The 24,104-nt window shown below is 38.3% G+C and overlaps 1 protein-coding gene across 7 annotated transcripts in view; it reads right to left on the reverse strand.

The window, feature by feature from the left end:
• DYM (dymeclin) overlaps positions 1–24,104 on the reverse strand; it is a 400,521-nt gene that overhangs the window by 163,283 nt on the left and 213,134 nt on the right. For 4 of the 7 annotated variants that reach the window (XM_059880986.1, XM_024984401.2, XM_059880988.1 and 1 more), the window contains one exon: positions 10,385–10,549. The exons of the other annotated variants lie outside the window; for them this stretch is intronic. In XM_059880986.1, the coding sequence (XP_059736969.1) occupies positions 10,385–10,549 (165 nt within the window). The remainder of the gene's footprint in view (positions 1–10,384; positions 10,550–24,104) is intronic. 7 annotated transcript variants of the gene reach the window in all.

Genomic DNA, 24,104 nt, shown 5'->3' on the forward strand with positions numbered 1-24,104 from the left:
AAGAAAACAGCAAGAATTAAAAAGCCCACAGAACAGATGACTGCCCATTGTGTTTTACAGATCTGCATTTAATCCACTATGATGTTCCCTTCCTGACCATTTAAGGATACTAAGAAGAAACCAGAGGCTACAGTACAACCAGCTATACTACGAATAATATTCCTCAAATGAACTTTTTTCACTGCACATGCAGAAATAAATTTACCTGTAGCTATTTACTAGTTTCAGACTAATTTGTTAAACTTTCCTTTATTTTCTAACATTTTACAGAAATGTTAGAAATATGACCATATTTTAGTATATGTAGTCGCATTCCTATCTTCAAACATGACTTTGGAAGTTTAGGACTGAAGGATATTACATAAGTCCTAAAAGGTAGACTCACCCCAACAAGACACAAACTGCTCTTTGCCTAGGTTTCCACTGTTGCCACAACCGTCGCATGCCAGGATGTACATACAGTCCATGGAGTAAAACCTCTACAATCATGAATAACAGGGACTTGACCTTTCTATTAGCTTCTAGTATGTGCTACCTGAGAATCAGTGCACATAGGAAAAGGAATTACTGGTACTAACATGAAGTACACCAAGAATAAACTTTAACAAATATTTTTAAGTTTATGTAAATGTTACCTGTTAAAAAATGTACATATATAGATAGTAACTATATTCCTAAATCCCCAGGAAAGCGGCTGTTTATTTGTTCATCAAAGTTAGGATTACCCAATTGTTAGTCCCTAAACAGAGGAAGCTATAAGACTTTTAGTCACTACTAGAAATTATATTCAGTTGCTAATTGCTCTTCTTTTTTCTTTTCCCAATGGTAAGTAAAATGTAAAACATATCCTTGGGTTACCCTGAAAATCAGCCTATGAATGCTCACTCTGTGAAATCTGGTTAAAAGTCTTTTGAGAATAGCTTGTATTTTTTTTTTTACTGTGAGAAGGAAAAAACTACATCAAAACTATAGCAAAAATTAAAATCAAACTTAGACATTTGGGATACAACATTATGAAACTTTTATAAGGATTAATAGCTTTGAAAAACAGGGGACACTGCATGTTTAGAGAGTAGCAACCAGACTAAATGGTACCTATAGAATTTAGAGGACCAAGAAATACAGTTTTGAGTCTCTTCTGTTTTTACAGTCCACAGTTCAATTTTGAGTTTTAGCCAGTTTTACAAACTATCTCCAAGTGAAATTTTAGGTGGGCAGCAAAGTTCAAAAATGTAAACACAAAACACAGTTTAAAATGTGTAATCATCAAATAATATCAGATTTGTATTGGGCTCTGAGATGGTTTGAAATGATTTCAACAAGGGCAAAGTTACTTATTAAAATCATACTATTATTAAAAGGCTTCTTAGGAGGCAGTATAAGGTAACAAGTGGAGTTTTTATAGCTAGAATAATTTCAGTTCCACTACTGGCTTTACCATCTTCAGGCAAGGATTAATGCACTCTGTGCATCACTTTCCTCATTTATAAAATAGAGAGCATAATATTAACTACCTCACAGAGTTGCTTTGAGCATAAAAATAAAAATAGTTAATAATTACAACAGTGTCCATTACAGAGTAAGAGAGTTCAATAAATATCAGCTATTATTATCACTACTGGGCAAAGAAAATAGTTTGTATGCATGCTCTTAATATACAGCCTTTGGAAAATCTATACAGTACATCTAAAGTTCATTTAAAAATTAATTTTTAATGACTGCCTCTTACAGACAGTTTGTACAACTGTTGTGCAAAACGAGCAAACTCTTGGAACATATCTGATTCTACTTTAAGATCAATATAAGACTGCATGTGGAAAGATGCCTAAGAAAAGTAGTAACTCTTCAATTCCCATTCTAGATCAAATCTTTAAGATGGAGATTTAAAATGTAACAGATACAAAATATAACAGGATTGAGCTGAAATTATAAAATCTCAACCCAATTTTTAAAAAAAAATTAGAGGCACTATCTACTGAGCATACTTCATTAACCACATGTATAGTGAGATGCATTTATCTCATTTGATAATGCAGTGTCATTCAGTAAGATGAAACTTTGATCTCCAGAGACTTCCAGCTTGTTGTATGATCTTTGTCAAACAGTTTAATTTCTCCACCTTCTCCTCTAATTCCTCATCTTTTGCATGATGGAAATAAATCATTCTGTTGTCCATCTAACTTAGAGGGATGGGATTAGAGTAAATGTCATTCCCAGTCTGTGGCCAAATTGAGAAGGATTTACCTCTCTCATCGTGAGTATGATGATTTAGTTACTTTGTGTCAGTAGGTGAAACATTAACTTCTGATTTACATCACCACCTATTTAAATTCTGGAAGTCAAGTGAATGTAAGGCTGGCGTCATTACATGCCAAGGCATGGAGAAAGGGTGAAATCACTTTTCTTCCATATACAGGAAGCCCTGTATGTTTAAGTCTGTTAGACATTTAGTAACCAAGAATACTTCTATAATAAGCAGTTATGCAAGTCTGCATGTCTGAATATGTACATGAAATTCCCTGCAAACGGAGCCCCACGGAAAGAGCATCCAACTTGGGGAATTCTGTATCCATTCCAAATCCTACATAGTCTAAACTATATGAGACATTTAAATTGTGTTGTTTAGAGTACTCATCTTCAGGAACTCTGGTTATACCTATGCACCACAGGTATGTTAACTAAGACTTGAATGCCTTCTTTACCAATGAAATCCACTTATGGAAAAATAAATTTTAAAAAAGCATATATTTTCTGCCCTCATGGAGTGTACAGTCCACTCTGAGACAGAGAATGAACGTGTGTGTAAGAGAAAATGCAGTATTACATATAACAATGGTTTTGGGGATAAGGGGAAATGTCTGGGGAAGTAAAAACATAAATACAGAATTGGGGAAAGAACATTCTAGACAGGGAAGAGCATGCAAATAGCCTAAATATGGAAATGGGGTCCATGAATCCTAGAAAAGCAAAGTATTAGTGTGGCTGGAGGATGTACCACCCTAAGGGCAAAGGGACCCAGAGAAGGGTTTTGACCAGGGAAGAGCACAAACTGGATTTAGAGGATCTGAAGATGCTTGCTAGATGTGGAATTAGGGGTGGGAGCAATGAGCCTGGAAGAGAAGAAACCAGGTGGGTTTTCTCAGTCTAGCAGAGAGAGAAGATGGTTTGAGCTACAGTGGTGGCAGCAGGGACACAGAAGAAGGCAGATACTACTTACCTTTTGGATACAGAAATGAAATTAACAGAGGACGGATGTAGGAAGTGAGGGAATGAAAATGTCGAAGATTTTCATGGGATGGACATAAGTAAATTGGTAGATGAAGACACAATTTACTGAGATGGAAAAGACTAAAAGAAAAAGTTAATGGAGAAAGGCTAAGAGTTCACCTGGGAGACGGGGCCTGTGAGAGGTGCGAGCGGTGATGATGACGGCTGACAGCTCGGGACCAGAGTTCAGCACTGCAGCAGGCGTTATCAATCGGCACTTGGATGACATGTAAAGTCATATTAATAGAAATAGATTAAAATGCCTAAGGTAAGAGTTTAAGTTGAAAAGAGAGGAGGACTTTAGTGGTCAAACTTTAAGGAATTCTAATATTTTCAAAAAGAGCCTGAAAAGAAATAGCAAAATGGTGAGAAGACAGCCCAGAGTATGCGGTCACAACGTGAAGAAAAGGGTGTGGGGCAAAGCTCTGAGAACGAGCAAAGGTGGCTGGTGGATTTGTCAAACTGTGCCCTCTTTTCTCCTCTATAGTACACGGCTATGATTCATTCCTATAAATCTTGAGATGAAAAAAGAAAACCGCAAATCCCCAGATCAGAAAACAGTACTAATTTAGAAAAGTGATTTTAAAAATATTTAACTATTGCTCATTCCTCTCTAGTTTTCTGATCTGAATTTACCTGTTCTATTTTGATTTATACGGCACTGAGAATTAAAGTAGTAAATCTTAAGACTGAACACTGCAATACAGAAAATGGGATATGCTTGATGACAAGATCAAGTAGTGAATAGGTAATTCGAAAGGAAACCGTAATGGTTTAAGTGGGATAATACATTTCATTCATGCCACAGAAGTAGCACAAAAATCAATACAGCAGATAGCCACAACAGAATTATTAAGACAGTATCAGATGCATGAAAAATTATGACTACGGTTTCAAATATTTATTCATTACAGACTTACTGAACAGCATACACGATGCTAACACTGTTTCAGTGATTTTAAAAAACTCTTTTGAGGAAACTCATTAGAATATTATCTTAGATTTAGATTGGAGATGAGTCCTTTCAAAGCAACAAAAAGGCACCAGATGTGATTTTTTAAACCGCAATATAAAAGACATACTGAATGGGGAAAAGCACTCCTAAATATGAAATGCTACAGGTTAGAGAAATGACTTAATATTATGCTTAGAATTATAAACCCATTCTCAAAAAGGAAGCAAACAAACAAAAAGAATTAATGAAAATTCTAACGTAAGTCACAGGAGAAATTTACTGTGATCAGATCAGGAACTCCTATCTATTCCCATAAATTACACTGCAGGTCTTTGTCAATTAATAAAAAGGATATTATATATGCAGGGAGGGAGGACAAAAGACAAAGATACAGATTTTACTTGAGGCAGTAGAGAGAGGCACAGAAAAGGGAGAGGCAATTTAAATTTGCGTATTTTTTTTAAATGCCTAAAAGAATAAACTTAGTTTTAAAAGCATGTCATGTATATTTTACTAATGTTCCACAACTATTTTTATACATTATCTAGTTTTTGTCCATGTGTATATAATTTTATACAATTGTATTTATAGCAACACATAACTTTATATACTTTTTAAACATTATATCAGATCGCTTCCATATTTCTAACTCATTTTTCCTTATAATATTTTTAATCCTGCAAAATATTCCACTGGGTTGACAGGACAGAGTTTACTTGTAGTTACTAGCGATTAATTAAAATTCTCAAATGCTAACTCAGAATTCTAAATTTATTTCTACAGATGTCAACTCTCAGGTCAGTACTGAGGGTTGATCTCAGTGCTAAGAGGACAAACAGAAGCTATCAGGTATGAAAAGCTTATAGCTTCACAAGGTTTGACTCAGAGAAAGACAGGACAAAATCAACACACTAAAGTAAGAATAATTGTAAAGCCCTGCAATTAGGTTAAAAAAAATCAAATGTGCAACAAGTCTAAGGAGATGTGTGCTCGTGTGAGAAAGATCTGGGAATTTCACATGAGCTTAGGTGTGCCTGCTTTAAAAAGTCAGTATAGTCTGTCTTAGGACAAATAAACAGTATAATTTATAACTATAATGTAGCCTGTAATTTATATAGTTTTGATTTACAAAGGCCAAAATTATGAAGTACAACTGAAATATTGCATCCAAATCTGGATACCAACTTTTTTTTTTAAAGCTTTTAATTTTATATTGGAGTAGAGCCAATTAACAATGTTGTGATAGTTTCAGGTGGACAGCAAAAGGATTCAGCCATACATATACATGTATCCATTCTCCCCCAAACTCCTCTCCCATCCAGGCGGCCACACTGAGCAGAGCTGAGCAGAGTTCCCTGTGCTATACAACAGGACCTTGTTGGTTACTGGACTCCAATTTTTGCGATAGTTGCTGATGAGTATAATTATCCAGAAAGAGAAAAAGAAAGCTGAATAATCTAAACATCATTTGTCTCAGTAATGGTTAGCATAACCAAGATATTTAAGCTAAAGAAAAAACATTAAGGGGAATCATGACAGATGTTTTTAAAAACCAGAGGCTCTGATAAGCAGCAAAGTATTTCTCTCAAGCAGAGCCAGACCAATATATGAATGTTATTGGCAGGCAGACTTCATCTATGACAATCTTTCTAACAACAAAACAGCAAGAACTCTACCACTTTCTGAGACAGGAAGCATTCAGAAGCTCTCTCTCAAGGATGCTATAAAAAGAAGTCATACACTGGAAATACGTTTACAGTAGAATGACTGAAATTTCTATCTCAGCAATCTGTGTATAAATTCTTAAAGAGATGGGAATACCAGACCACCTTACCTGTATCCTGAGAAACCTGTGTGTAGGTCAAGAAGCAGAAATGGAACAATTGACTGGTTCAAAATTGGGAAAGGAGTACAACAAGGCTGTGTATTGTCACCCTGCTTATTTAACTTCTATTCAAAGTACATAAGTGAAATGCTGGGCTGGATGAATCACAAGCTGGAATCAAGATTGCTGGGAGAAATATTAGCAACTTCAGATATGCAGATGATACCACTCTAAAGGCAGCAAGTGAAATGGAACTAAAGATCCTCTTGATGAAGGTGAATGAGGAGAGTGAAAAAGCTGGTCTAAAACTCAACATTCAAAAAACTAAGATTATGGTATCTAGTCATATTACTTCATGGCAAATAGGAGGAGGAAAAGTAGATGCAGTGACAAATTTTATTTTCTTGGGCTCCAAAATCACTGTGGACAGTGACTGCAGCCATGAAATTAAAAGATGCTTGCTCCTTGAAAGAAAAGCTATGACAAACCCAGACAGCATATTAAAAAAGCAAAGATATCACTGCTGAAGAAGGTCTATATAGTCCTATGTATAGTGTCTGTACAGTCCTATGGTGCTTCAAGTCATCATGCACAGATGTGAGAGCGTCCTGGACCATAAAAAAGGCTGAGTGCCACAGAACTGATGCCTTCAAATTGTGGTGCTGGAGAAGACTCTTCAGAGTCCCTTGGACTGCACGGAGATCAAATCAGTCAATCCTGAAGGAAATCAATCCTGAATATTCATCAGAAGGACTGATGCTGAAGCTCAAATACTTTGGCCACCTGACACAAAGAGCTGACTCATTAGAAAAGACCCTGATGCTGGGAAAGATTGAAGGGAAAAGGAGAAGGGGGTGGCAGAGGATGAGATGGTTAGCATCACCGACTCAATGGGTATGAATCTGAGCAAATTCCAGGAGATAGTAAAGGACAGGGGAGCCTGGCATGCTGCAGTCCATGGAGTTACAAAGAGTTGGGCATGACTTAGCGACTGAACAACAGCAAAAAAAGTTCCTTCTTAAGGAACTGGCTTATACTTCTTTCTAGGAACTGAATTATATTTTAAACATTCTGTATAACCAAAAGCTGAGGTTATGAAGGAAGTCTGTGATTGCTTTTTTTCAGACATTGGGCTTGGTTTGTCCTTCCATACAATGTAATTCTGCTGAAAGAAAAATCTTGCAAATGCAGGGACTAGATCCCATCTGACCATGTATCACTGTACCATCTGACCATGTATCACTGTTTGTGCAGGATGTTCAACACCTGCAGATGAACACGCCACAAATGTAGTCAGATATCTCCTTTTATGTGAATTCTGCCCCCATTCTGAGCTCCGTCCTGAATCGAAGTGTTTCCTGTCCACTGTCTCAGCCTGCAAGTGCTAGGGTCGGATAAAGCCAGCAGGGGAGGAGGAGGAGGAGCCCACGTCCCTAACTTCTGCACTTCTTCTCTGCTGTTCATGAAAAGTGGACAGGGCCGGGCAGAATATGGAGGCCAAGAGACATGCACACACTTCTGATGCAAATGCTGTTATGAGATAAGATGTCAGGGCAGTCAGAGTTGCAAGCGGGCAGCATTTCAAAATGCTGTTACATTTTGCTGGCATCAGAATCTTTTCTTAATCAGGCCTACCCGGGCCTGACATTTCTTTACCAACGTGTCCTAAAGGCTTTTCAGTTCTGATGAGGATGTTGGACTGAAAAACACTCCGTTCGGAGGGTTAATACCTTACATCGCTGCTGAGAGTTCAGAACAACCTCCTGAGGATGAGAAATGACCTAGAGTGGTGACAGGCTGGGGGTGGGAGGGGGAGAAGGGGTGCCTTTGAGCAAAAAGGAAAATGGGAAAGAAGTGCTACAGTGACTCAGAAACTGAGCATGGATTCAACTTGGCCAGGAATTAGGTGAAGGGGGCTCGAAAAAACACGCTGCTGTCTTCAGCCATGTGGGACCTTCACCTTTCCCCATCTCAACTGTTCTCTTTTCTTCCTGCCTCCTCTGACTTCCTGGTCCTTTTCCTTCCATTTCCTTTTATCTTCCCAGTTGACCATGCACTTCTCTCTCCCGTCTGTTCCTGCAAAGTGAGGGGGGAGACTCCAGAGTACTGGGGCATGCTGTCACATGTGGCAGATGGTTTGGCAGATATTTGGCATGAGTAGATGATATTACTGCTGCAACTGGTACTAATGAACAATGCACCAGGCATGGGCGATGTAAGATGTACAATAAGGAGTTAAGATTCTGTGCCTATGCCCCCAGGAAACTCACAGTCTGGTACGACAAACGTGATGCACATGAAGACACACAGGAAAAACAGAAGAAGCATAGTATGGTGGTAACTTTATGTGCCAACTTGGCTAGGCTACAGTGCCCAGCTGTCTGGTCAAACACATATCTAGACATTGCTGTGAAGGTATCTGGGTGTGTGATTAACATTTATAATCAGTTGACTTTAAGGAAAGCAGATGACCCTCAATAATCTGGGTGAAGGCCTTCACAACAAAAACTGAGCCTTCCTGAGGAAGAAGGAATTCTGCCTCAAGACTACAACATAAAAATCCTGCCTGAGTTTCCAGCTTGCTGGCCTGCCCTATGGATTTAGCAATTTAGGTGGCAACATCAATACCCAAATTTCTGCCCGTCCTACTGCAGACTCACCCCCACAATCGTCAAAGCCAATTCCCTAAAATATATCTCCATCTCTCCCTCTATACACACACATACATACTCACATTCTCACATACACCCTATCAGTTCTGTTTCTCTGGAGAACCCCGACTAGGACACTAGCAAATAAGGACAAGGTCAATCATGCTGCTCAATTCAGAGGTGTGGTGATTAGTAGCTGCTCTCTCCATTCCTTGAAATCAGATACATTCTGTCTCCAGGTCCAAAGAGTATTCACTTACCTGATGTTCACTCACTTTATATAAGTCAGTTGAAAGTCACTGGCTTTAGTAAACTCTCCTCTCTTATACATCTAAGAGCTGAACTATTATTTCCACTTGCTTTTTGATCCCTGATTTTTTTCATTTCTTAAAAATGTCATTATTGATTCAGTAAGACTCTGACCAACATCACTGAGTGAGTGAGTGAAAGTGGCTCAGTTGTGTCTGACTCTTTGCGACCCCATGGACTATACAGTCCGTGGAATTCTCCAGGCCAGAATACTGGACTGGGTAACCTTTCCCTTCTCCGGGGGTCTTCCCAACCCAGGGATTGAACCCAGGTCTCCTGCACTGCAGGTGGATTCTTTACCAGCTGAGCCACGAGGTAAAGAATCCGCCAACAATAGGGCAGACCTGATTTGATCCCCGGGTTGGGAATATGGGAGTCTAAATTGTTTCTGTTGCCAAGAAAAGGCTGTCACCTTAGATGTCACACTGTCCTCAATTCCTAATAATCAAAGTGTTTTCACTTAGATATGTATACTGAATATTTTGAAGCTTTCCTATACATCTTCACCTGAAAAACTCTATTTTAATTTTAAAAGCCTGTCCTTTTCTAGAGGATGGTCATGGAGTTTTTTCTTTCTTCCTCAAATCAACTAGCAGTGAAGACACCGCCTTCACACATCATACTTGGCTAACAGTACACAGTGCTGATCTGCGTCACCTCTGACTTACAAAAAGTGTCAAAAATGTCAAGTGCAAGTACAAAGCAGTCATGTCATACTGCCCCTTTACTAAACAGCAGGTATGATTTTCTCTGATGTGTGAGATTGATGGTTTGTCTCTTTCTTACTACTCCCACCCATCATTATGTTTAATCTAGATTCATCTATGACACATGTAATTTGTTGATTTTATAACTCCTCTATATGTAAATAAAATGAGTAAGAAATACAAAATCCCAATGAATAATTTCTACCTTCTTATAAAATCAAATCTGCTTAGCTGAACGTATGTCTATCAAAATACAAGTGAAGCCCCACAGCCAACTTTCAGCTTACAAGCAGAGTAAGAAAGAGAACTCAAAATCCATATGTAAGTAATAGTTATTGTAGTCTATTTCATACATAAACCAGACAGAGCATCCCAACTATTATAAGTTAAAAGATTTCCAAATGAAGCAAAGTAGAGAAAAGTTCTGTTGAGTTTACATAACAACTAGTTTCTCTCTCCCATGAAACATAGCAAAGTACTTAAGACATTTGTTTAAAAAAAACAAAAACAAAAACCTCAGCCATTCTTTTCAAGAATTCAGTATCACTTCAAATATAAATTTCCTCCTTAATCATTTAATTGACATGTATCCCATCAAAGCATGCAACTGTCAGTCATACACAGCATCCAGCATGCACCATGCAGTAAATTGACAGCAGAGGTTAACAACCTGGAAGCATAGGATCTGAGAATGTGAGAGCAAGTTAAGGACAAGAGTTCCTCTCCATTGTCACTGAGGGTCGAGAAGCAATGCTGAAGCGTAGAACAGTGAGAGTGGGGGAAATACAGTTTGTCCAACACATAAACATATCTCCGCAAGTGGCGGCAGGTATAACTGAAAGACAAGGGTAAAAGGAGAAAAACAGAAAGAGAGTTTTCCTTTGAAAAAATAAATCATTCTTAATGACCTCAAAGCTTCCTGTGTGTTTTTACTAAATGGTGCGCAAGAAAAAACGACTTTTAAAAGAGAATATTAAAAAGAAAACAAACAACCTGAGTTTTTTAAAAAAATGGACAAAAGACCTAAGCAGACACCTCACCAGAGAAGATATACAGAAGGCAAATAAGCATAAGAAATGGTGCTCTACATCATATGTTATGAAGGAAATACAAATTAAAACAGTGAGATACTGCTACACACCTATCAGAATGGCCAAAATCCAGAATACTGACACCACCAAATGCTGACAAGGATGTGGAGTAACAGAAATTCCCACTTATTGCTGACAGCAATGCAAAATGGTACAGTCATTTTGGAAGACCATTTTAGATTTCTTACAAAACTAAACACGTTCTTACCATATAACCCAGCAACCATGCTTACCCGATGAGCTTGTTTACCCAAATGAGCTGAAAATATATGTTCACACAAAAACCTGCACACGTATGTTCATATCAGCTTTTTTCATCATTGCTAAAACTTGGAAATCACTAAGATGTCCTTCAGTAGGTAAAAGGATAAATAAACGGTGGTACATCAGAGAGTGGAATGTTATTCAGCACTAAAAAGAAATGAGCTATCAAGTCATGAAAAGATATGAAGAAAGCTTAACATGCATATTACTGAGTGAAAGAAGCCAATTTGAAAAGGCTATATAATGTATGATTTCAAATCTATGATACTCTGGAAGAAGCAAAACTATGGCAACAGTTAAAAAAAAAAAAAAAGTCAGTGGTTGCCAGGGGTTGGTAGGGGGGAAGGGATTGGTAGGCAGTGAAACTATTGTGTGTGATACCATAATGGTGGATACATGATACTATGCATGTGTCCAGATCCACAGAACGCAAAAGTCCATGGGTGAAACCTCATGTCAACTATGGAGTTTGGGTGATAATGACATGTCAAGTAGGTTTACCACTTGTAACAAATGTGTCACCTCTGGGGCAGAGTGTTGATACTGGGCAAGGCCAAGTGACAGAGGAGGCAGAAAGTATGGTGGGAATTCTCTGTACTACCTGTTCAGTTGTGCTAGGAACCTAAAACTGTTCTTAAAGAAAAAATTTATTTAAAAGGAAAATAATGAGATATACTGACAGAGGGAAAAGTCTAAAAATACGATGTCATTCGTTAACTATATAAAATTTGTCTTGGTAGAGCAAAGTAATGTGAGCTATTCCCTCTTTGCAGTATTACAAATAAATTCCTGGGAGACAGGCGAGACTACTACAGCAATGTGGAAGATGCCATGGTACAGGAATACTGAACTAAGAGTCAGAAAACTTAGAAGTCTAGATTCAGCCCAACCACTGGCAGTTTTATAATAGTTGGCACTTGATCTTATCTAAGCTTCGATTCCACAAACCGCAACATGAAAGTTAAAAGTTTCAATTACTCCAAAACTCTGAAATAATATTATAAAATAATTTAATATTATTATTGTCAGAGCAATTTCATTTGTGTCACATTTTAGATTACTTAAAAATAACAATTCTGAAAGAGAAAAATATCAAATCAATTTGACAAAGTCAATTAACCAAATAGTAAACACATCAATTGGTATGCCTAGACTATTTGTCTTTGAGAACCATGTATCAAAAACCATACCAAAAGTATATCAAGTTCCTAAGAAGGCAGCAAGTAATCTTTAAAGTGTGATAGAACTGAAAATAAAACTAAGAGATGTAAAGATTAGAAATAGGTAATATTGCCAAAAATGGACAATCCAATCACCCACTCAACCAAGTAATGAACCAATCAAGTAATCAGCCACCTGGTATCTATAGAGTACGATCTACTGCATGTAGGAACAGTGCTGGACGCTGAAGAGAAGTTGAGGAGGAAAATACACACAAGTCTTACCGATATATACACCTTACAAGATAGAAAGATGTTAGACAATAACAAAATTCTACAAAAATTGTACAATTTCAAACTTCAAAGTGCAATAAGCACTCTAAAGGAAAAGTACAGAATGCTTCAAGAGGAATAAAATGGAGATCTTGAGATCTGGAGGCTGAGGAAGGGCTTTTACAAAGTGAATTATAAGCAGACATCTTAAGGAAGTATTCAAGTTAGCTAAATTAACAGTGTGGGCTAGGGAGGGGGACATGATTCAATTAAAAACTATTACAAGCAATACATGACTGTGGTAAAAAAAAAGTGAGTTCAAAATTAAAAAGCCTTCCTCTATTAAAAAAACAATCAGTTTTTTAAAAAATACCATGGAGGGGGAGGAGCCAAGATGGCGGAGGAGTAGGATGGGGAGAACACTTTCTCCCCCACAAATTCATCAAAAGAGCATTTAAACGTCGAGTAAATTCCACAAAACAACTTCTGAATGCCGGCAGAGGACATCAGGCACCCAGAAAAGCAACCCAACTCTTCGAAAGGAGGTAGGAGAAAATATTAAAAACAAAAAAAAAAGAGACAAAAGAGGGAGGGACGGAGTTCCGTCCCGGGAAGGGAATCTTAAAAAGAGAGAAGTTTCCAAACATCAGGAAACCTTCTCACTGCCGAATCTGTGCCGAGCTTTGGAAGCACAGAGGGCAACATAACAGGGAGAAAAAATAAATAAACAATTTAAAACTCGCAGATTGCGAGCCCTACAGTAACTCCCCCAGCAGAGAAGCAGCGCAGACGCCTGCATCCGCCATTAGCAAACCGGGGCTGGGCAGGGAGGCGCGGCGTGGGCTGCATCGCTGAGAGTAAGAATCTGGCCTGAATACCCTGAGCGCTATCTGAGCGAAATAATTTGGGCTAGCAAACCAGACTGTGGGATACCTACCACGCGAAAAGCCAGCCCTAACCTAAGACCGCCAGGCCCGCGCACGGAACAAAGGACTGAACAGAGATAGCCGGCTGCAGACCTTCCCTCTCCGGTGACAGGCAGCCAGAGCCGGAAGGGGGCAATCGCAGCCCCAGAGAGACATTATCTATAAAATTGTAAGCAGGCTTCTTTGCTAACTAAAACTTCTTGGGGGTCTGGACGGTCAACATCTGCCTGAGAAGGTGCGCCGGTTTTACATCCAGATAACCGAGTGGCGGGGAGGCGATAAGTCGCAGCATTGGCGCTCGCCTGGGAAGAGCAAATTGGCGCTCGGACCTGGGAAGAGCACAAAACGCAGGCCCAACTGAGTCTGCGCCTCTGAGGACTACCCGAGTGCCTGAACCTGAGCGGCTTGGACCTGGGAGGTGCATGCAGCCCAAGGCCAGCCTCGGATTGTTCCCGGCGGAACAACCTAGAGTCCGAGCAGTGTGGACAGGGAGGCTACACGCGCCGTGAGCAGGGGCAGACCCAGGGTGGCTGAGGCACTGCGAGCCCACGCCAGTGTTATTTGTTTGCAGCATCCCTCCCTCCCTCCCCACAGCGCGACTGAACAAGTAAGCCTAAAAAAAAAAAAAAAAAAGTGTCCTCCACCGTGCCCTTTGAGTCAGGGCGGAAACCAGATACTGAAGAGACTAGCAAACAGAAGAAGATATAACAGAGGGAAACGCCTTGGAAGCTACAGGCAATAGATCAAAACCCTGTGGTTACTACGGACTACATAGGAAGGGGCCTATAGATCTTGAGAAATATAAATCTGACCAAGGAACTAGCCAAAAATGAACTGAACCCACAACACCCAAAAAAAAAAAAAACAAAAAAAAACAAAAAAGTCCTAGATATATTTTTATTATTTTTACGATCATTCTTTTTTTTTTTTAATTAAAAAAAAAAAATTTTTAAGTCCTCTATTGTTCCTTTAATTTTCACTTTTATAACCTATTACTTTGCAAAAAAAAAAAAAAAAAAAAGACCCTATTTTTTTTCTTCTTCAGCAAACTTCATATATATATATTTTATAATTTTTTGACCTTGTTTTTTTTGTTTGTTTGTTTTTGTTTTTTTTCTTCTTTTCTTTAACATTGTATTTTTGAAATCCCAAACTCTACTCTAGATTTTTAATTTTCGCTTTTTGGTATATGTTATCAATTTTGTACCTATAGTTTTTTTTTATATAATTTCTGTGACTTTTTTTTTTTTTTTCTTCTTCTCTGTTTCTTTCTCTTCTTCTTTTATATAACATTGTATATCTGAAATTCCAAACTTTACTCTAGATTTTTAATTTATGCTTTTTGGTATTTGATATCAATTTTGTACCTGTATTTTCTTTATAATTTTTGTGACATTGTTCGTATTTGTTTGCTTTCTCTCTTTATTTTTCTTCTTCTTCTTTTTTTTTTTTTTTTTTTAACATTGTATTTTTGAAATTCCAAACTCTACTCTAGATTTTTAATTTTTGCTTTCTGGTATTAGTTATCAATTTTGTACCTGTACTTTCTTTATAATTTTCGCGACCTTGTTTGTTTTTGTTTGTTCGTTTTTTCTCTCTTTCTTTTCCTTCTTCTTTTCTTTAACATTGTATTTTTGAAATTCCAAACTCTACTCTAGATTTTTAATTTTCGCTTTCTGGTATTAGTTATCAATTTTGTACCTGTACTTTCTTTATAATTTTTGCGACCTTGTTTGTTTTCGTTTGTTCGTTCTTTCTCTCTTTCTTTTCCTTCTTCTTTTCTTTAACATCGTATTTTTGAAATTCCAAACTCTACTCTAGATTCTTAATTTTTGCTTTTATGTATTTGTTACCAATTTTGTACCTTTAAGGACCCAATCTTCAGGACCCATTTTTCACTAGGGAGTGAGATTACTGGCTTGACTGCTCTCTCTCCCTTTGGACCCTCCTTTTTCTCCACCAGGTCGCCTGTGTCTCCTCCCTAACCCCTCTCTACTCTACCCAACTCTGTGAATTTCTGTGTGTTCCAGACGGTGGAGAACACTTAGGGAACTGATTACTGGCTGGATCTGTCTCCCTCCTTTTCATTCCCCCCTTTTATCCTTCTGGCCACCTCTGTTACCTTCCTCCTTCTTCTCTTCTCTGTATAACCCCGTGAACATCTCTGAGTGGTCCAGTTGTGGAGTGCACATAAGGAAGTGACTACTGGCTAGCCCACTCTCTCCACTATTGATTCACCTCATCTCATTTGGGTCACCTCTAACTCCCTCCTCCCTCTTCTCTTCTCCATGTAACCCTGTGAACCTCTCTGAGTGACCCTCACTGTAGAGAAACTTATCATCTTTAATGTAGATGTTTTATCAATGGTGCTGTATAGAAGGAGAAGTTTTGAAACTACTGTAAAAATAAGACCGATAATCGGAAGCAGGAGACTTAAGTCCAAACCCTGACTCCAGGGAACTCCTGACTCCAAGGAACATTCATTCACAGGAGCTCATCAAATGCCTCCATACCGACACTGAAACCAAGCACCACACAAGGGCCAATAAGTTCCAGGGCAAGACATACCAAGCAAATTCTCCAGCAACAAAGGAACACAGCCCTGAGCTTCAAGATACAGGCTGCCCAAAGTCACCCCAAAACTATAGACATCTCATAACTCATTACTGGACATTTCATTGCACTCCAGAGAGAAGAAATACAGCTCCACCCACCAGAACACCGACACAAGCTTCCCTAACCAGGAAACCTTGACAAGCCACCTGTACAAACCCACACACAGCGAGGAAACACCACAATAAAGAGAACTCCACAAACTGCCAGAATACAGAAAGGACACCCCAAACTCAGCAATTTAAACAAGATGAAGAGACAGAGGAATACTCAGCAGATAAAGGAACAGGATAAATGCCCACCAAACCAAACAAAAGAGGAAGAGATAGGGAATCTACCTGATAAAGAATTCCGAATAATGATAGTGAAATTGATCCAAAATCTTGAAACTAAAATGGAATCACAGATAAATAGCCTGGAGACAAGGATTGAGAAGATGCAAGAAAGGTTTAACAAGGACCTAGAAGAAATAAAAAAGAGTCAATATATAATGAATAATGCAATAAGTGAAATTAAAAACACTCTGGAGGCAACAAATAGTAGAATAACAGAGGCAGAAGACAGGATTAGTGAATTAGAAGATAGAATGGTAGAAATAAATGAATCAGAGAGGATAAAAGAAAAACGAATTAAAAGAAATGAGGACAATCTCAGAGACCTCCAGGACAATATTAAACGCTACAACATTCGAATCATAGGGGTTCCAGAAGAAGAAGACAAAAAGAAAGACCATGAGAAAATACTTGAGGAGATAATAGTGGAAAACTTCCCTAAAATGGGGAAGGAAATAATCACCCAAGTCCAAGAAACCCAGAGAGTACCAAACAGGATAAACCCAAGGCGAAACACCCCAAGACACATATTAATCAAATTAACAAAGATCAAACACAAAGAACAAATATTAAAAGCAGCAAGGGAAAAACAACAAATAACACACAAGGGAATTCCCATAAAGATAACAGCTGATCTTTCAATAGAAACTCTTCAAGCCAGGAGGGAATGGCAAGACATACTTAAAATGATGAAAGAAAATAACCTACAGCCCAGATTATTGTACCCAGCAAGGATCTCATTCAAGTATGAAGGAGAAATCAAAAGCTTTTCAGACAAGCAAAAGCTGAGAGAATTCTGCACCACCAAACCAGCTCTCCAACAAACACTAAAGGATATTCTCTAGACAGGAAACACAAAAACGGTGTATAAACTCGAACCCAAAACAATAAAGTAAATGGCAACGGGAACATACTTATCAGTAATTACCTTAAACGTAAATGGGTTGAATGCCCCAACCAAAAGACAAAGACTGGCTGAATGGATACAAAAACAAGACCCCTACATATGTTGTCTACAAGAGACCCACCTCAAAACAGGGGACACATACAGACTGAAAGTGAAGGGCTGGAAAAAGATTTTCCATGCAAATAGGGACCAAAAGAAAGCAGGAGTAGCAATACTCATATCAGATAAAATAGACTTTAAAACAAAGGCTGTGAAAAGAGACAAAGAAGGTCACTACATAATGATCAAAGGATCAATCCAAGAAGAAGATATAACAATTATAAATATATATGCACCCAACACGGGAGCACCACAGTACGTAAGACAACTGCTAACAAGTATGAAAGGAGAAATTAACAATAACACAATAATAGTGGGAGACCTTAATACCCCACTTACACCTATGGATAGATCAACTAAACAGAAAATTAACAAGGAAACACAAACTTTAAACGATACAATAGACCAGTTAGACCTAATTGATATCTATAGGTCATTTCATCCCAAAACAATGAATTTCACCTTTTTCTCAAGCGCACATGGAACCTTCTCCAGGATAGATCACATCCTGGGCCATAAAGCTAGCCTTGGTAAATTCAAAAAGATAGAAATCATTCCAAGCATTTTTTCTGACCACAATGCAGTAAGATTAGATCTCAATTACAGGAGAAAAACTATTAAAAATTCCAACATACGGAGGCTGAACAACACGCTGCTGAATAACCAACAAATCACAGAAGAAATCAAAAAAGAAATCAAAATTTGCATAGAAACGAATGAAAATGAAAACACAACAACCCAAAACCTGTGGGACACGGTAAAAGCAGTCCTAAGGGGAAAGTTCATAGCAATACAGGCACACCTCAAGAAACAAGAAAAAAATCAAATAAATAACCTAACTCTACACCTAAAGCAACTAGAAAAGGAAGAAATGAAGAACCCCAGGGTTAGTAGAAGGAAAGAAATCTTAAAAATTAGAGCAGAAATAAATGCAAAAGAAACAAAAGAGACCATAGCAAAAATCAACAAAACCAAAAGCTGGTTCTTTGAAAGGATAAATAAAATTGACAAACCATTAGCCAGACTCATCAAGAAACAAAGGGAGAAAAATCAAATCAACAAAATTAGAAACGAAAATGGAGAGATCACAACAGACAACACAGAAATACAAAGGATCATAAGAGACTACTATCAACAATTATATGCCAATAAAATGGACAACGTGGAAGAAATGGACAAATTCTTAGAAAAGTACAACTTTCCAAAACTGGACCAGGAAGAAATAGAAAATCTTAACAGACCCATCACAAGCATGGAAATTGAAACTGTAATCAAAAATCTTCCAGCAAACAAAAGCCCCGGTCCAGACGGCTTCACAGCTGAATTCTACCAAAAATTTAGAGAAGCGCTAACACCTATCCTGCTCAAACTCTTCCAGAAAATTGCAGAGGAAGGTAAACTTCCAAACTCATTCTATGAGGCCACCATCACCCTAATACCAAAACCTGACAAAGATCCCACAAAAAAAGAAAACTACAGGCCAATATCACTGATGAACATAGATGCAAAAATCCTTAACAAAATTCTAGCAATCAGAATCCAACAACACATTAAAAAGATCATACACCATGATCAAGTGGGCTTTATCCCAGGGATGCAAGGATTCTTCAATATCCGCAAATCAGTTAATGTAATACACCACATTAACAAATTGAAAAATAAAAACCATATGATTATCTCAATAGATGCAGAGAAAGCCTTTGACAAAATTCAACATCCATTTATGATAAAAACTCTCCAGAAAGCAGGAATAGAAGGAACATACCTCAACATAATAAAAGCTATATATGACAAACCCACTGCAAACATTATCCTCAATGGTGAAAAATTGAAAGCATTTCCTCTAAAGTCAGGAACAAGACAAGGGTGCCCACTTTCACCATTACTATTCAACATAGTTTTGGAAGTTTTGGCCACAGCAATCAGAGCAGAAAAAGAAATAAAAGGAATCCAAATTGGAAAAGAAGAAGTAAAACTCTCACTATTTGCAGATGACATGATCCTCTACATAGAAAACCCTAAAGAGTCCACCAGAAAATTACTAGAAATAATCAATGACTACAGTAAAGTTGCAGGATATAAAATCAACACACAGAAATCCCTTGCATTCCTATACACTAATAATGAGAAAACAGAAAGAGAAATTAAGGAAACAATTCCATTCACCATTGCAACGGAAAGAATAAAATACTTAGGAATATATCTACCTAAAGAAACTAAAGACCTATATATAGAAAACTATAAAACACTGGTGAAAGAAATCAAAGAGGACACTAATAGATGGAGAAATATACCATGTTCATGGATTGGAAGAATCAATATAGTGAAAATGAGTATACTACCCAAAGCAATTTATAGATTCAACGCAATCCCTATCAAGCTACCAACAGTATTCTTCACAGAGCTAGAACAAATAATTTCACAATTTGTATGGAAATACAAAAAACCTCGAATAGCCAAAGCGATCTTGAGAAAGAAGAATGGAACTGGAGGAATCAACCTACCTGACTTCAGGCTCTACTACAAAGCCACAGTTATCAAGACAGTATGGTACTGGCACAAAGACAGAAATATTGATCAATGGAATAAAATAGAAAGCCCAGAGATAAATCCACGCACATATGGACACCTTATCTTTGACAAAGGAGGCAAGAATATACAATGGATTAAAGACAATCTCTTTAACAAGTGGTGCTGGGAAATCTGGTCAACCACTTGTAGAAGAATGAAACTGGACCACTTTCTAACACCATACACAAAAATAAACTCAAAATGGATTAAAGATCTAAACGTAAGACCAGAAACTATAAAACTCCTAGAGGAGAACATAGGCAAAACACTCTCCGACATACATCACAGCAGGATCCTCTATGACCCACCTCCCAGAATATTGGAAATAAAAACAAAAATAAACAAATGGGACCTAATTAACCTTAAAAGCTTCTGCACATCAAAGGAAACTATCAGCAAGGTGAAAAGACAGCCTTCAGAATGGGAGAAAATAATAGCAAATGAAGCAACGGACAAACAACTAATCTCAAAAATATACAAGCAACTCCTACAGCTCAACTCCAGAAAAATAAATGACCCAATCAAAAAATGGGCCAAAGAACTAAATAGACATTTCTCCAAAAAAGACATACAGATGGCTAACAAACACATGAAAAGATGCTCAACATCACTCATTATCAGAGAAATGCAAATCAAAACCACTATGAGGTACCATTTCACACCAGTCAGAATGGCTGCAATCCAAAAGTCTACAAATAATAAATGCTGGAGAGGGTGTGGAGAAAAGGGAACCCTCTTACACTGTTGGTGGGAATGCAAACTAGTACAGCCACTATGGAGAACAGTGTGGAGATTCCTTAAAAAACTGGAAATAGAACTGCCTTATGATCCAGCAACCCCACTGCTGGGCATACACACTGAGGAAACCAGAAGGGAAAGAGACACGTGTACCCCAATGTTCATCGCAGCACTGTTTATAATAGCCAAGACATGGAAGCAACCTAGATGTCCATCAGCAGATGAATGGATAAGAAAGCTGTGGTACATATACACAATGGAGTATTACTCAGCCATTAAAAAGAATACATTTGAATCAGTTCTAATGAGGTGGATGAAACTGGAGCCTATTATACAGAGTGAAGTAAGCCAGAAGGAAAAACATAAATACAGTATTCTAACGCATATATATGGAATTTAGAAAGATGGTAACAATAACCCTGTGTACGAGACAGCAAAAGAGACACTGATGTATAGAACAGTCTTATGGACTCTGTGGGAGAGGGAGAGGGTGGGAAGATTTGGGAGAATGACATTGTAACATGTAAAATATCATGTAAGAAACGAGTTGCCAGTCCAGGTTCGATCCACGATACTGGATGCTTGGGGCTAGTGCACTGGGACGACCCAGAGGGATGGTATGGGGAGGGAGGAGGGAGGAGGGTTCAGGATGGGGAACACATGTATACCTGTGGTGGATTCATTTTGATATTTGTCAAAACTAATACAATTATGTAAAGTTTAAAAATAAAATAAAATTTAAAAAAAATAAAAATAAAAAAAAATAAAAATAAAAAATACCATGGTTCTATCACAATGATATGAAAAAATGATGAAGTATTCAAAATAAATAAAAAGTTAATCACAAATATGTATGAAGAAATCTTTAAAATGATAGTGAAGACTACACATGGACATCACCAGATTGTCAATACTGAAATCAGACTGATTATATTCTTTGCAGCCAAAAATGGAGAAGCTCTATACAGTCAGCAAAAACAAGACTGGGAGCTGACTGTGGCTCACATCATGAACTCCTTATTGCCAAATTCAGACTTAAATTGAAGAAAGTAGGGGAAACCACCAGACTATTCAGGTATGACCTAAATCAAATCCCTTACAATTATGCAGTGGAAGTGACAAAGATTCCAGGCATTAGAGCTGATAGACAGAGTGCCTGAAGAACTATGGATGGAGGTTCCTGACATTGTACAGGAGACAGGGATCAAGACCATCCCCATGGAAAAGAAAAGGAAAAAATGCAAAATGATTGTCTGAGGAGGCCCTACAAAAAGATGAGAAGAGAAGAGAAAGGCAAAGGAGAAAAGGAAAGATATACCCATGTGAATGCAGAGTTCCAAAGAATAGCAAGGAGAGATAAGAAACCCTTCCTCAGTGATCAAAGCAAAGAAATAGAGGAAAACAATAGAATGGGAAAGACTAGAGATCTCTTCAAGAAAATTAGAGATACCAAGGGAACATTTCATCCAAAGATGGGCTCAATAAAGGACAGAAATGATATGGACCTAACAGATGCAGAGGATATGAAGAGGAGGTGGTAAGAAAACACAGAAAGTGAAAGTGAAAGTGAAGTCGCTCAGTTGAGTCTGACTCTTAGCGACCCCATGGACTGTGGCCCACTAGGCTCCTCTGTCCATGGGATTTTCCAGGCAGGAGAAGAACTATACAAAAAAGATCTTCATGATCCAGATAACCATGATGGCATGATCACCCATCTAGAGCCAGACATCCTGGAATAAGAAGTAAAGTGGGCCTAGGAAGCATCACTATGAACAAAGCTAGTGAAGGTGATGGAATTCCAGTTGAGCTATTTCAAATCCTAAAAGATGATGCTATGAAAGTGCTGCACTCAATATGCCAGCAAATTTGGAAAACTCAGCAGTGGCCACAGGACTGGAAAAGGTCAGTTTTCATTCCAATTCCACAGAAAGGCAATGCCAAAGAATGTTCAAACTACTGCACAACTGCACTCATCTCAAACGCCAGGCTTCAACAGGACCTGAACCATGTACTTTCAGATGTTCAAGCTGGTTTTAGAAAAGGCAGAGGAACCAGAGATCAAATTGCCAACATCCGTTGGATCACTGAAAAAGCGAGACAGTTCCAGAAAAACATCTATTTCTGCTTTATTGACTACGCCAAAGCCTTTGACTGTGTGGATCACAACAAAGTGTGGAAAATTCTGAAAGTGATGGGCATACCAGACCACCTGACCTGCCTCTTGGGAAATCTGTATGCAGGTCAGGAAGCAACAGTTAGAACTGGACATGGAGCAACAGACTGGTTCCAAATAGGAAAAGGAGTACCTCAAGGCTGTATATGGTCACCCTGCTTATTTAACTTATATGCAAAGTACATCATGAGAAACGCTGGGCTGGAGGAAGCACAAGCTGGAATCAAGATTGCTGGGAGAAATATCAATAACCTCAGATATGCAGATGACACCACCCTTACGGCAGAAAGTGAAGAACTAAAAAGCCTCTTGATTAAAGTGAAAGAGGAGAGTGAAAAAGTTGGCTTAAAACTCAACATTCAGAAAACTAAGATCACGGCATCCGGGTCCTATCACTTCATGGGAAGTACATGGGGAAATAGTGGAAACAGTGTCAGACTTAATTTTCCTGGGCTCCAAAATCACTGCAGATGGTGACTACAGCCATGAAATTAAAAGATTCTTCCTCCTTGGAAGAAAAGCTTTGATCAACCTAGACAGCATATTAAAAAGCAGAGATATTACTTTGCCAACAAAGGTCCTTCTAGTCAAAGCTATGGTTTTTCCAGCAGTCATGTATGGATGTGAGAGTTGGACTATAAAGAAAGCTGAGCACTGAAGAATTGATGCTTTTGAACTGTGGTGTTGGGAGAAGACTCTTGAGAGTCCCTTGGACTGCAAGGAAATCAAACCAGTCAATCCTAAAGGAAATTAGTTCTGAATATTCATTGGAAGGACTGATACTGAAGCTGAAACTCCAATTCACTGCTTCTGATTGGAAGCAGTGACTCATTTGAAAAGACCCTGATGCTGGGAAAGATTGAAGGTGGGAGGAGAAGGGGATGACAGAGGATGAGATGGTTGGATGGCATCACTGGCTAGATGGACATGAGTTTGAGCAATTTTTGGGAATTGGTGATGGACAGGGAAGCCTGGCATGCTGCAGTCCATTGGGTTGCAAAGAGTTGGACATGACTGAGCGACTAAACTGACTGACTGACGAATGGATTTCACTTCTATGTGAAAATCAAACAACAAACAATCCAAGCCCATAGATAGAGAGAACAGACTGGTGGTTGCCAGAGGCAGGGCTGGGGGTGTGGGGTAAAATGGTGAAGGTGGTCCAAAGGTACTAACTTCTAGTTATTAAAATACACGCCATGCATGAAGATGTAACGTACAGCATGGAGAGTAAAGCTAGTAA

This window comes from Bos taurus, chromosome 24, assembly GCF_002263795.3.
Source record: "Bos taurus isolate L1 Dominette 01449 registration number 42190680 breed Hereford chromosome 24, ARS-UCD2.0, whole genome shotgun sequence".
NCBI classification, from domain to species: domain Eukaryota; kingdom Metazoa; phylum Chordata; class Mammalia; order Artiodactyla; family Bovidae; genus Bos; species Bos taurus.